Here is a 15,611-nt window from a genome sequence, read left to right as displayed (position 1 = left end):
GTCTCCCTGCCTCATCCCTCTTGAATGAGCAAATTTCTCACTTGGTTTGCCATTCACCAATACTGAGTATGATACAATAGAGACACAACTCATAATCAACTTAATCAATTTCTCACAAAAGCCCATTTTCCTCATCCCAGCTTCCAAATGCCTCCATTCAACACGGTCATAGGCATTTGACATGTTTAACTTTAAAGCCATACTCCATACCTTCCCTCTTTGTCTATTCTTCATCAAGTGCAGCACCTCATAAGCCACCAATATATTGTCAAAAATTAATCTTCCTAGAATAAAAGCACTCTGCGGTTGTGATATAATTTTTGACATCACCACCTTAAGTCTATTTGCTAGTGTTTTTGCTACTATTTTGTACATAACGTTGCATAAGCTGATTGGTCTGTATTCACTCACAAGCTCGGTGGTTTTAATTTTAGGAACTAAAGCAATGAAAGTATGGTTCATAGATTTCAACTCACTTCCATCCTGTAGAAAGTTTAGTATTGCATCACAAATCTCCTCACCACCTATATGCCAATACTTTTGAAAGAAACAAGCTCCAAACCCATCATGCCCAGGTAACTTAAAAGGACCAATCTGATGTACTGCACTCTCAATTTCACCCATAGTGAAGTCTTTAGTTAGATTCTCATTCATCTCCCTAGTAACTCTTGAGTCCATAGACTTTAGACATACTCCAACCACTTCCCTTGAATGTGTGCTCGATGATAGAACCTCTTTAAAGTGCAATCTAAAAGCCTTTTCTATATCTCCTTGTTCTTTCATAATTTTGCCTTGTGAATCAGCAACTTGACCAATCTTGTTATTCATTCTCCTTTGGTTTGCACAAACGTGGAAATACTTAATGATTCGATCTCATGTAGAAACCAGTTCCTTTTAGCCCTCTGCCTCCTCACTAGTGACCTTAAGAGACCCAACTCCCCTTTTAACTCCTTCACTTCCTCACCATTTAGTCCTTCGTCTTCTTCCTCCAACTTCTTTATTAGTCTATCAGTCTTCCTTCTTAACTCACCATCACAGTTTTTGGTCTTTTATATACTCCACCCAGTTAGTGCAGCACCACAATTTCTCAGTGAACTCTGAATTTTCTCCATAAGGTCACGTCTTCCCGTGACATTGACCCATTCATTCGATACAACATTTTCACAATCTTTGTCTTTGATTCAGCAGGCTTCAAATTTGAACAGCTTCCTTCTACCCTCACACCTAGTCTAAGTTGTATATATATTCAGCACAAGAGGCTTATGGTCTGAGCATCTTGCAGGTAATACTTCCACCCAAACCACCTTAAAAACATCTCTCCAACTATTGTTTGCTACACGCATCACCTTTAATATGTATAGCTCACACATGTAACTTTGACAAGTAGTTTTTCAAATCCATCGATAATATCTGTCATTTTTTTTTATTCAAACAACTTCTACAATTTGAAAAATGATAGACACAATGTAGAGTCGACTAAATTTAATATTGGGATCCACATTACTCACAAACAATATTTATTTAATATAGTGAGGCCCACTTGTTGTGTCTGTCTCTTTTTGAGTTATAAAAAATGTTTGGATTATAAAATTATGAGAAATCTTTGATTATTTTCAAACACGAAGTGCATATTAATCCTACGTCAATAAGTTCTTCAAACAATGAGATATTTAAGGGAGGTATGCCGACCATGCTTATCATAGTCTCATCCCTTCTTACTCAATGGAAGGATGTGTCCTCCTCTCTTTTCCACATCAAATTGTTTGTTTAAGATAATTTTTTTTTTACAAGAAAAACATCTGTTAGGTTTTTGTCTAAATTTAAGAATCTCCAATGCCAAAAAAACAATCATACGAAATGCGTCCATAATATTTATTTGTCGTGTGAGTTTTTCAGATAATAATATTAAATGCTTAATAAATATGTTATGCATTTCACTTTTTAGTTTTTGGCTATAGACTCAAAATTTGAATCCTATATTAGATTAGCCATTTAACTCTCAATAATAATAAAATTATTTTTTATATTTCTTATGTACTTTTTTAATGCATTTTATTTATTTTTTTAAAATAAAATTTATTTTTATTTTTATAATTTCCAATAGCCTATATGATGGTAAATTCTAGAACGAAACGACTTTATCAATCTCAAATTTACAAAGTGATAAACTTTAGTAACAACATCGGGATTCAGCTACCCAAATTTTTACAACCCATGTATATGTAAAATTGTTATTCCTATATTTTTTAAATACAATAAACTATGCATAAAAATAATACTATAGTCAACAACAAAACATGATATTATTATCCAAACACATTAAAATTAATGTAGCTTTCTTCCTATAGACAGAGAAAATAATGCACATTATAGATGTCATATGTGGTAGAAAGAAAATAATACATACGAAATATGAAATCATCTAATAATAAATCACATCGTTCAGCATGAATAATATTAAAATAAGAATGCCTAAGATCCTGTATCACTGTATATATATTGAACTACTGCACATATAAAGCATGTCTCATCAATTCCTATTGGTTTTGATTGTACATTAATGATTAGATGAGATGAGTTGAGTCGAGAATAATTATGAAAATAAACGAGACCGTAAGTATTCTCAGAATACCTCACTACTATTTATTATTTTATTATTATTTTTTACATACTTTTCACTAATATTCTCAGAATATTACTATTCATTACTTTTTTACTACTATTTACAGAATATATGAGAATACATCACTACCCAAACACAATATCAATTTTTTCAATTTTTAACTTTAATCCCAACTCATTTCATCTATAAAAACAAACGAGGCATTAGTCTTAGAGTCGTGCTAGGCGTGCCCACTAACACAAAGTTATTTTTTTATTTTTATCTTCTTTTATTTTTTACATTTTTTTAATATATTTAAATATTTTTTTTTAAAATATACTAATACACTAAAAATTACTTTCTTAATTATTAAGTAAAAATAATAATAAAAAAAACTTAAATACATGAACGGTCAAAATGAGGGGATAAACTCAAACGATATACTAGCATTTTCCTTAGGTTGCGTTTGGTTGCAAGACTCAGTTGAGCTCAGTCTAATTTTAAGCTGAGTCTAACATTCAAACACCTAATTCTCAAATTACTAAACTCATATCAACTCAAAACCTCTTTATACGTGGAATCTACAACTTTTTTCAACTTAACATATCTTTATATATGAGACCCACAACCTTTTTTAACTTCCCATAAAAATTATTAAACTCATCTTAATATCTAAATATTTTTTAAATTTAGTTTAGATGACCCCACATAACTCATTCCACTACTCAACTCACTATTATTAAAAAAAAATTAAACTCAATTAAGTTTAACTTAATATCTAAATGTAGTCTGGATGTTGAACTAAGTTGAGTTGAGATGATAAAATATTATTAGAATATTATTTTTTAATATCATTATTATTTTGAAATTTGAAAAAGTTGAATGACTTGGTTTAGGTAGTGAGAATACCTGAGAAATGTTAAGAATGTTTATGAATAATAGTGAAAAAGTAATGAAAAAGTAATAATAAAATATTAAATAATATTAAAAAGTAGGTGAAAAGTAATGAATAATAAAAAAATAGATGAAAATAAATAATAAAATAAAGAATATTAGTGAGAGTACTTGATTACACTGTATTCTTTGTTTGGATCTTCAACTACTTTCAACTCAACATTACAACTTTTTTAAATTCCAATAAAAAATATAATAAACAATTCAATTTTTTCAAATTTTAAAATAATAATAATATTAAAAAATAATATTCTAATAATATTTTATCATTTCAACTCAATTTAATTTAACTCACTTTAACATATAAACGTACTCTTAAATTGTACCAGTGGCCTACTGCTGCAAGTTTTGATTTGCTTTTTTTTTTTTTAATATTTAATTTAACTTAATTGTTTTTCAAGAAAAAACGAAACGTATCATAATCCGGGACAACTTGTTCCTCGACGAAAGTTTCGAGCTTTCCTTCTTCCTTTTCTGGCTCACAAAGTTACAAAGCAAAGAGCCAACGACACCGTCTCCACTGCTCCCAGTCTAGAGTCTAGACTCTGTACATTCATAGGCAAACAATTTTTACCATTAACGTTCCCGAAGTCGAAGATCCTTTTTTGATTCTTGCCCCCAGATTTCTACTATGGCTGACCAGCCTCCAACCCTAAACTCCAATCCTTCTCTTTCCGAACCCGACACCCTCAATCCCCAATCAAACCAACCCGATTCCATACCACCACCACCACCACCACCACCACTACCACCGCAATCGTCGATGTCGACTCCATTGCCTACCCCTATCCCTGTTAACCCTACTTCAAACGCTTCACCTCTTGCATCTGCGCCGCCGCCGCCGCCGCCGCCTCCACAAGCGCCTCAGGTGTCCTACGCGCCTCCGCAGGTATCCGGCGGAGCCGCGGTACCTCCAGCGCCGCCTTCGTTCCGCCCAGTCCCTCAGTTCTCGCCGATGCCGAATCCTGGCTTGACGAATTTCAATTACCAAAACCCTGGCGGGGTTCAGCCGCCTGGTGTGAGCGTGGCTCCTGGTGCTGTTAGTGGCGGCATTGGGGCCTCCCCTGTGTCTGTGCCGCAGCCGATGCTGCCTTATCAGTTGCCGCCGGGCCAGCCTCCGAGACCTTACCCGTCGCCTATGCCAAATGGGTACCCAGGGGTTCCTCATCATGGGACTATACCTCCTCCCGGTGGGTTCTTCCATTGCCTTATGTCTTTATACGTACATTTTCTTACCTCCTCGACCAAGATGCTTTCATTTTGATTGCCATGTTCTTTATATATAATATATATGTATGTATGTGTATGTATGTATGTGTGCGTATGAGTTTGAATTCCTCATTGATTATATGTAATTAAATGTTAATCTTGAAGTTCTTGTTGATGGCTGTTGTTTTATAAGCTATTATCTTTGCTGAATAAAAGACGAATATCCAATATTGCTAATTTTTAGTAGACGTTTTAAGAGGTGAATTTTTTTTTTATGCAATATATATTCTTCTCATATGTCTTGGCTATATAGTTTCTTTTTTCAATATGATGATTGCCTAGCTGTTAAAATATGTTAAGGTTAGTGGTATCATATAGTTTCTTAGAGATGAGTGGGAAAGATTTACAGAATAAGAAGGGTTGGTAAAGGGGTATCGATAACAGAATGTTTTCTCCTACAGTGTCTTGATTGAATATGGTGGGAAAGGTTGGAAGGCTTCCTATTGCTTAGAGACCTCCCTCTACAACTCCTTTTTTGGTATGGGCATATTTTTGTTTGGTTTCCTTGTTTGTATTTTGAATAAACATTTTTTAATCAGTTGTCAACAAACAAACATTGTTTTAATGGGAAAACAAAACCTTGGAGTTTCACGTTAAGTATCAGAAAGTTATATTGTCCCCTTTGTCATGTTGCATTTTTGTTTTAGAAGGCTACTTTCTGGTAGTTATGAGGACACTTTCCCTTCCATGGGTTTATGATTTGCCAGAAGCAGACCATGTTTGCAACTGAATGCTCGTTGGCTTGTGTTCTAAGGTATTGAAATTCTTTCAATTTCAGCTTCCTCTCTGTTCTTTTATGATGCACCACGTGCTGCCACACTTGTGCTTGATAAATATGGCAAATTTTACATAATAATTTTGTGCTATCAATTCTCCTTTGTGCATGAGATGCTTTAAGTCTCATGATAATTAAATGTCAAATTTTTGCAATTGGTGGATGGGATATTGTGAGAAGGTTTGTATGTTGCAAATGGATTCATAAGGTAAGCCACTTTACATATCCGTGGTTTATGAGCTGGATGCTACTTTTTAATGTTTCCTTCAGGTAATCTGTTCAGCTGGTGATAGTTGCCATGCCTGTGCTGCCATCTCTTATATGCTTTTGATGTGTGGTAACAAAGTTCAATTATTCGTCACATTCTTTTTCATATATATATATATATGTATGTATATAGACTAGTGACGGGATGAATAGTTGTCATTGTATTTTGTTTGTTAACTTGCTCTGATGTATCTGCATAGATATTTGTTTCCATTTGCAGGACTTCCTCGTTATCCATCTCCATACACACCTATGGTTCGGCCTCCATTTCCTCCACGCTTACCTGGAGGGATTGGCGTGCTTCCAGCAATGTCACGTCCCCCAATTCCGGGGGTTCCTGGAGTTCGCCCCATTATACCCCCTATTGTTAGGCCAATTATTCCTTCTGTTACTCCAGCTGAAAAACAACAAACCACAGTATACGTTGGTAAGATTGCATCATCAGTGGAAAACGATTTCATTCTGTCCCTCCTTCAGGTAGGTTCTTGAGTTTTGGTGGTCTGTGTCGTCTTATATACAAAAGAAACTCTGTATTATTTCATATTAAGATTATAGTTCTTCAAGGCTTTCATTTGAAGGATTACTTCTTGATCTCTCTACATTTTCTGAAGCTTTGTGGACCTGTGAAAAGTTGGAAACGTGCTCAAGATCCCACAGACGGGACTCCTAAAGGCTTTGGGTTCTGTGAATTTGAGTCTGCTGAGGGGGTTCTTCGTGCATTGCGTCTACTTAGTAAATTTAATATTGATGGGCAAGAATTGGTGGTATGTGTGGATTCCCTCCTTTCCTTTTTCTTGGTCAGATACCATTTTGAATGATGTGTATCTGAGATTGAAGGTTGTATTCTGGAAGTCTATTTGCGTGCGAAGCATTGTTACTAAATGCTAGTTTACTCCTCGGAATTTTGAACTTTTTAGTATGTTGGCAAGAATATAAATTGGAATGCCTGCTGTGGATTGGACCCTATACATTCACGTGCAACTTATAGATTTGACTTGTAGGCAGGGGATCCAAACCCTGTACCTTTGTGTGCAAACCTGGTTAGGAAAGAAAAAGTAGAAATAGTTAAGTAATTTCCATATCTATGGTTAACATGAGAATAATGGATACAATTACTTTCTTTCTTGTTCTAGGAGGTTTCAGGGCTTGAAATCTCCTTTGATGAATGTAAAATGTAAGTGCCACTATAATCGTTTACCTATAAAAAAAAAAAAATGTAAGTGCCACTATAAATGGTTGTGGCAGGTGGACACTTGTTTATAATTAACAAGTGCATTTATAATGGTTGCATTTGCCTTTAGTTTGCTATTTGTCATTATTTTGGTGGTGCATTCTCTTGTATACATTCTGTGTACTTGAGTTATGCCTATTTTTTATTAAGAAAACTTATTTTACTTATTGAAAACAAATTTATGGAATTGCATGGAGGCAGGAGGCCTGAATTGCAGACCTTCTGAACTTATCTAGTGGCCTCCTTCAGTGGATTGTCACCTTCCTTAGAGCTGCACAAGATTGGGAAATTGACACATTTACGGATTTATACAATCTTGTGTATACTAGCAGACTGAATGGGGGAGAGGTTGATCCTTTGGTGTCCATCTAAGAAGGGGAAATTTTGTGTTCGTTCATTCTACAAGTCTGTCATTATACAAAATACAAGTCCATTCCCATGGAAGAACATATGGAAGACCAAGGCCCCCCCAAAAGCTTCCTTCGTATAGACAGCTTCATTAGGGAAGATCCTCACCATAGTAACCAAAGGAAACAATGAATCATTATGATGGACTGGTGTTGCTTGTGCAAAAAAATGTGGAGTCTATTGACCACTTATTATTGCATCATGATATGGCCTTGAGCTTATGGAATGATATCTTTGCTAGAGTGGGGCTACTTTGGGTGATGCTGTAAAGGGTGGTCGACTTGCTAGCAAGTTGGAGAGGCATATATGGAAATTCTCGAATGGCAGCTATGTGGAAGATGGTTTCGATTTGTTTATGGTGGTGCATATGGATGGAGAGGAATGGAAGGAGCATCGAGGATCGTGAATGGACATTGGACGAGCTTAGAATGTTTTTTCTTAATACTTTACAACATTGGTTGATTGTAATAAATTTTAATGGCACGAACATTCATGACTTCCCTGTACAATCATGCTTAGGTGTTGCTCTTGTATACGTCCCATGTACTTGGGCTATGCCTACTTTTCTCATTAATAAAGCTCTTCTTTACTGATCAAAAAATAAAAATCAAATTATGGGTCTTTTATCAGTAAAAAAAATGGCCGTAAAAGAATTCGGGCTTAACATCCATTATTGCCTCTTTTTTAATCTGTTTCTAGCTCTCATCTTTCTTTCTTTTTTTAAACCTAAAAAGGAATTTGATGACCTAGCAACCAAATTACTCATCGAATCATTTACCTCTTGATTAAGTAGATCGGTGGGGGCATTTGATTATCCGAGGTACTCCTGGATTTCTCTTTTCTTTTTTCCTAATGCTGATGTATACCTTCATATAACGTTTATTTTTTAGATTTATTGGTGAGATTAAAGTTGTATCCCTTGGTCCTTCAAAGACTTTGAAACTTTAGCTTATGGTTGTAGTTTGTACTGCTTGGTACATTGATTTGAACTAAAAACTTTTATGGTTATAGTTTGTACTACTTGGTACATTGATTTGAACTAATTCAAACTAGATAACTTGTTTGTACTGCAATACTTTTCTTGGAATCTAATTTTGTGCTAAACATCAGGTGGATTATTAGAAATACCCATCTTATAGGTTACCTTTGTACTTATCTCATTAAAGCTTGAGTTTGTGGCGAAGCATATGGGTTATGGATATGAAATTGTTACACTGGACCTGGGTTTTCACCTCCCTAAAGCATGAACCTGAGCAGATCCTTTTGTGTATTCCAAAATATGGATGTGGTTTTTGGTGGTGTTATTGTTCCTTCTGTTGTTCTTTATTCCCTGTTTTTACATACTCTTTCGTTAATGAGTTTGTTGGGTCTTTTAGTGTTTGACGTTTGTATCTCTTGATATTTGATTGACAGTTAAATGTTAATCAAGCAACAAAAGAATATCTGGAACGGTATGTTGATAAAAAAACTGAAAACTCGAAGAAACTTAAAGATGCGGAAGCTGCAGAGACTGAGAAAGAGGATGAAACTGCAGCAAATGTTGAGAGTAATGAACAGCTAAAGTCCTCTGTGGAGGACTCGAATAAAGAGGAAAATGTTTTGCGGAGCAAGGAAAATAATGATTTTGCTAATTTTGGAATCGTTACCAATGAGGACAAGGAAGTTGACCGAGAGGCTTTGGAGAAGCTCACAAGCATGGTAGAAGAGAGACTTAAGACCAGGCCCCTGCCTCCGCCCCCACCACAAGCAATTGGTGATGGCTCTGGGAATTCAAACTCTGAAGTGCCTGCTAAATCGAGGGACGGGGACTCTGAAATGAGAAATGGTGTGTCTTCATAGTGGAAATAGAAATGGGGTTTTTTGGTAACGTAGTGTTCTTCCTGGCCTTTTCATTTTCAATATTCTATGCTTATTCATATTTTTTCAGATGCAGCTGAAGATAAAAATGATGATGAGACAACTAGTGAAACCAAACCTGCAAGTGAGCATGACAGGCCTGAAACAAGTTCACCTGATAGGAGTAGGAGGTATGATAGGAGAAGCAGAGACAGAGACCGAGAGCGGGATATGAAAAGGGAGAAGGAGCGGGAGATTGAAAGATATGAAAGAGAAACAGAACGAGAGCGGGTTAGGAAAGAAAGGGAGCAAAGAAGAAAGATTGAGGAGGCTGAGCGTCAGTATGAAGAGTGTCTTAAAGAATGGGAGTATAGAGAAAGAGAAAAAGAGAAACAGCGGCAGTATGAGAAGGAGAGGGAAAAAGAGAGGGAACGCAAACGGAAGAAGGAGATAAAATATGATGAAGATGATGAGGATGATGATTCGAGAAGAAGGTGGCGTCGGAGTATGTTAGAAGACAAGAGAAAGAAGAGGCTGCGAGAAAAGGAGGATGACTTGGCTGACAGGCATAAAGAAGAAGAAGAAATTGTTGAGGCAAAGAGGAGAGATGAGGAGGAACAGAAACAGAAGCTACAAATAGATGCATTGAGGGTCTCATCCAATAATTTATTGAATGAAAGTGCAAAAACTGTTTTGTCTGAAGCATCCAGTGCCGAAATAAAAGATAATATTGTTGAACATGGCTATGAAGGTGATTCTGCCTGTGAGAGCCATATAGGTAACTTTATTTCATATTTTCTTTATGGAGTTTTGTTTTTATTTCCCCTCAATCGCTTCTTTTAAATGGGTCATGACTCAAAATGATAGGTGAAAGGATTGTACAAAATGGTATTGGTGAAGAATCAACCATATCGTCAATCGCTGCATCAGAAACACGGCACACTGGCAATGCCCCAGCGAAAAAGTTAGGCTTCGGTTTAGTTGGATCTGGAAAACGAACTGCTGTCCCTTCTGTTTTCCATGAGGAGGAGGATGATGATGCACATAAGGACAAAAAGATGAGGCCCCTTGTCCCAATTGATTACTCGACTGAAGAACTGCAGGCTGTCCAACCTGTATCTGGGGCACCATCACCAAATTTGGCTGCAGCAGCAGAATTTGCAAAGCGCATATCCAATTTCAATCCCAAAGAAGATAAGCCAGATGCAGAAAGGGAAAGAAGTAGACGTTCTAATGAGAAGTCAAGCCAGCGGGATAGGGACCGGGGTGATGAGAATGTGAATCGCACCAAAGATGAGAACAGAGAGAAGAATCTTGACCGGGATAGGGATCGGGACCAGGGGCTGGATAGATCGAAGACACCAGATAACAAAAGCTTTTGAGTTTAAAACAATTGATAGACATGATACCAAAGACCAAGGAGGAGTTGTTTTCATATGAGATCAATTGGGCTGTGTATGACAAGGTATGCAACCTTACTCAGGTCATGCTTCAGTATATTAACTATTTAAATTGTGGAACATTTGGTGCTCAATATCACATGCTGGATTAGTGGATTCTCGTTTTTTTTTTTTTTTTTTTTTGGGGGGGGGGGGGGGGGTCGTACTCTTCACGAGTAGTATCTGAAATCCCAGCCTCATGGCTTGGGAACTTGGGGATTGGACACAGTTATCTTGCTCTACTTGGACCTGCTAGACTATACCATGCATGTGAGACCTTTTCTTGATTGTATGAAAATGAGGCATTCTAAGTTCTAACCCACCCGTGGGTAGCTCAAGTGGTAAAGGCGAATTTGTGGCATGAGCCCCATATCACAGGTTCGATTCCCCTTGGGATCAAATTGGGATTTAAATGGGAGGCCATGGTAGTAGGTTGTTGTGCTAGTCTCTCCGGTGGTTTAGGTTCCATGGGTGAGTCTTAGGTTGTGTTTGGATGCTGAAATAATCTCAGATGATCTGAGTTGATATGTGAATAGTAATATTTTGTGGGTGTCATGTATTTGAATGTAAATAGTTTGAGATATAAATTTGAATGTATGAAGTAAGTTGAGATGGGTTTAATATTTTTATGGGAAGTTGAAAAAGTAGTTGGTCCTATCTATGATTGGTTTGAGATGAGTTGAAGTGAGGTTGTGTTCCAAACATAGCCTTAAGGGCTCTGCCGTGGGGTGGTTTCCCTGTAATAAAAAAAAAAATTGAACAGGCATTCTTTGTTACTTGCCCTAATTATTTTTGGCCTGCATAAGTTTAAATAAGCTGGTCTTGGTTGTCTAGATAGTATGGTTTGATAGTGTTATATTAATTTTTATTTTTATTTTTTGGATTGGCACTGAGTGTCTGGAAAAAAGTTTTGACTAATCCTGGGAATGCACAGACCCTTGGTAAGGAGTTTTCTATGAGTGTAGTAATGCACCTTTGGGGGTACTTATAAAAAAAAAAAAAAAATAGCGCACCTTAGGGGTAATTCTAGGGGAAATTCCCTTAGTCTGGTGGCTCCTAGAAATTGTTTGTACCTAAGGATTTAAACCTTAGACTTGAAGGGAGCATACTACCAAAACCAATGCTCTTACCACTTAAGCCAACTCCTAGGGGTTGTGTTATATAAATTAATATTTTAATGTAGAATTATGAATACAGTTGACCTAATCATCTGGTTAGGGTCGATCCAAACCAATTCATTGTGTATATGAGCCAACATGCCAATTATTAAACTACTTTTTTTTTTTTTTTTTTAATGTCGGGGAACCTCTCCAAGGCAGGGCCCTTTGGATCCACCCCTGTAGAGTAAACCCTAGTCCCGTGCACCGCACCCTTGGAAGTTTCTCTATACGGAACTGGTTAAATCGCTGGTTTTTTACCAGGGAGTGTGGCCTCAAAAGATTGTTTGCACCCATGAGGTCTTGAACCTTGAAGGGAGTGATAATCCAAGACTAAAGCCTTCACCACTTGGGCCAACCCCTTGGTTATTATTAAACAACTTATTAGAAACACACGACAACTAGTCAGAGATGTCATGAAAGAGTAATGTTATTCATCAACCTTTGATTCATTATCCTATCATCATCCCATGATGTGGCATCAAATGATTGGAAAACTATCTTTTATGTTTCACTTGTCTACCAATCATTGGATACCACATCAAGAGATGTTGAGAGGATGATAGTTGAAAGGATAATGAATAACATCTTTCATCATGATATCCCCGACAATTTTGGGGTGGCCCTCAACAATGGGGAACACATATACTAGGCTTTGTGTGATTCATTCATGGCATTATGATCTGGTTTTGGGTGTATAATATTGTTTCTATAGGCTATAACTATCTCTAAAATGTTTTGAACTGTTTATGTTGCTCTCTAAATGTAACAGCATGAGCTGCATGAAAGAATGAGACCTTGGATTTCAAAAAAGATAACAGAGTTTTTAGGAGAGGAAGAAACAACCCTGGTAGATTACATTGTATCCAGTACTCAAGAACATATGAAGGCATCTCAAATGCTGGAGCTATTACAATCCATTTTAGACGAAGAAGCTGAAATGTTTGTTCTCAAAATGTGGAGGATGCTCATCTATGAAATTAAGAGGGTGGAGATGGGCGTCGCTTCAAAGTGAAAAATTTAGTAAGATTTTGTTATTTGATTGCTCCTTTGTTGCTGCAGGACCAATATGTTTAATCTAATCTCGTCTTGCCCTGTTATCCAAAAATATGAGATGCTGGATTTTGTATTTTTTTATAATTTTTAGCAGTAACCGAACCCTCTTTTTGTACTGAATGCTTCCCATGCTCGTAGCAGAGAGCAATGGAAAACAGACATCCACTAGTTGTTATCTCGAGAAAAGAAAAAAAAAGCTTATTTGATTTATTTTGACGTATAGCAGAAGATGTTTTATTTTTTCAAAACTGAGGATGTTAGCTAGAGATAGATCCTTGTATCACATGTAAAAGAAAAAAAAAAACAGATGTTCGGAGAGGGATATTTATCTGGTTATATTTGGGCGATTGTGGTTTGTTATCTCAACACAGTAGATGATGTGAATCGTGAACTACCATATGATATCCGAGCTATCAAGTTCAACATTTGTACTTCAATGCAAATATAAAATACAAAAGGGATGATGGTTCTGTCGAGGGGAGAGGGTAAGTGAGTGTGATTTTGTCATGAGAATATATAGTAATCTTGATGTCTTTTTGATTGGGGAGTCGTGTCTAAGTTAATAGTTCACAACGCTCGATTAATACGTGTATGGTCCTTTCAGTCGTAGCAATATAAAGAAATTTTATAAAAATAAATTTATAAATTAACGCGATTTCATATGATATATTAGATCTACTTTACATTAAAAATATCTTTATAATTTAAAGTACTATGACGAGTTACATTAATTTGTAAGTTTATTTTTATAAAATATCTGTCTAAAGCATTTATATATATATATATATATATATAAGTCGCTATCAAACAACCATTAAACGGAAATTTTTGTTTTTCATTAGCTTTTTGTTAAATCAACATTAAATTACTACTGTAGCTTTGGGAACAATAATTTTTTTTATCCTTTAGTCAATTTTTACTTTTTTACATCTTTATCCGTTGAGTATTAGAATGTTTTGGGTTTATTATTTTTGTCCTTTATGTTTTGTCGATTGTGTCAGTTCACCATTTTTATACTTTTTCTCTGTATGTTTTTTCTCTTCTGCAAATTAGGTTTATTATTTTTATCCTTAATATTTTGTCGGTTGTGTCAATACACAATTTTTATGCTTTTTCTCTGTTTGCTTTTTCTCTTCTACAGGTTGTATGATTTAGAAGCTTTTACTTTCATTGACTATGATGTTATTGGGGTTATTGGGGTTTCTGATATACTGACTGTAGCTGGTATGCTTTTGTGTCAATACATGTTTTTTCTCTTTATGCTGGTTTTTGTATGCTTTTTCTCTTCTGCAGGTTGCAGCAGTGCATGCGTATAGGCAATTGTGCTTGTTTACATCTTTAAATTTTAAAAACAAAACTCTGAAAAAAAAGGTGCTCGCTAAATAAAAATCACAGAAAACAAATAAAAAAAAAACACAGAAAACATTAAAAAAATGTAAAAAAAAATCAAAATCTAAAAAATAGATAAAAATTTACAAAAACCATTAAAAAAAAATTCTTAATCAGTGGGTATAAAAAACTTCATCATTACTAAAAAAATAATTTTGCCTGTTGCCCAGAAGCTAATTTTGCGCGATTGTCAGGGCAACGCTCCAATATTAGCTTATGGTCCTAGCCCAGAGATGGTCCACTGAAAAAATAATATTCCAATCGTTATGGTTTTATTATTGCACTTTCCTACAAAATAAAATAAAATACATATTAGAGAGATTTTTAAGAAGAATACATCTAAGTAGATAAAAAAAACTGTAAAAAAAAAAATGTGCTCGTTGCTGAACACAAAAGAACATATGCATGCATGATTTGACGAGTTTTTTTCCATATCTGGTTTGAGAGTTTTTCTTTTCTCATGTTCGGCTTGGTTGGTTTTGCAGTGGTCTGATGGGTGATAGGTTGCCTAGGAGGAGATGAGACATTGCACTTTAAAAGATAATGTGTTTTGAGAGACCAAACCAAACCACCTGACATCTATACAACCTCGCTTCAAACTAAACAAATTCTAGTCTTTGCTCCTCATATTCCGAAATTGAGGATCAAGCAAATTATCATAGGTGAAGAATTGATTAAAGTGTTCGGTGTTCATCTTTGGCAAAGTTCTTCTTTTATCTTCCATTTTTTTCTTTTACATGTTTTTTATGTTTACTGCTGGTTTTTATTGGTGATTTGTTTTCAGCTGCTTTCCCAATTCTGTAAGGTGTTCTTGACTGAGGATCAACTGGACGTTTCTGGCTTTTATCTTTGTAAGTGTATGGTGTTATTTATTTTGTCACGTCATTTGTTATATAATTTATTTTTTCAATTTTATTTATTTATTGTTATTCTATTTTATACTATTTATGGGGAACACTTTCATTAATGAAAATGGTGCATATGTTATTCTATTTATTCATTAATAATGCATGTGTATTGTGTGGTTTGATGGTGACTTAAAAATCTTAACTTTCTATGTGAGGTTGGATATATAATAATTACATGAACTTTTCATAAAATGGTACATGTGTAAGTGTTGGCCCATGCAAACAATTTTATATATAGAATGTAGAGACATAAGCACCCAAAAGATATAAATCATGTTCCAAAAATTAGATTGATTTCAGCAAAATAATATTATATTTGA

At 35.5% G+C, this 15,611-nt stretch overlaps 1 protein-coding gene across 1 annotated transcript; it reads left to right on the top strand.

Annotated features, from left to right (window-relative positions):
- The first annotated feature begins 3,982 nt into the window (after positions 1-3,982).
- LOC121256295 (RNA-binding protein 25-like) lies at positions 3,983-13,204 on the top strand. The gene is given in 8 exon segments (XM_041157040.1): positions 3,983-4,746; positions 6,088-6,344; positions 6,479-6,631; positions 8,920-9,331; positions 9,440-10,120; positions 10,210-10,707; positions 10,710-10,807; positions 12,711-13,204. Coding segments are annotated over 8 exon segments (2,901 nt in total). The 5' UTR covers positions 3,983-4,187; the 3' UTR covers positions 12,954-13,204.
- The last annotated feature ends 2,407 nt before the right edge of the window (positions 13,205-15,611 follow it).

This window comes from Juglans microcarpa x Juglans regia, chromosome 3D (assembly GCF_004785595.1).
Source record: "Juglans microcarpa x Juglans regia isolate MS1-56 chromosome 3D, Jm3101_v1.0, whole genome shotgun sequence".
Lineage (NCBI taxonomy): Eukaryota > Viridiplantae > Streptophyta > Magnoliopsida > Fagales > Juglandaceae > Juglans > Juglans microcarpa x Juglans regia.
The sequence above is the reverse complement of the archived record's forward strand: the minus strand, read 5'-3'. Positions and strand labels throughout refer to the sequence as shown.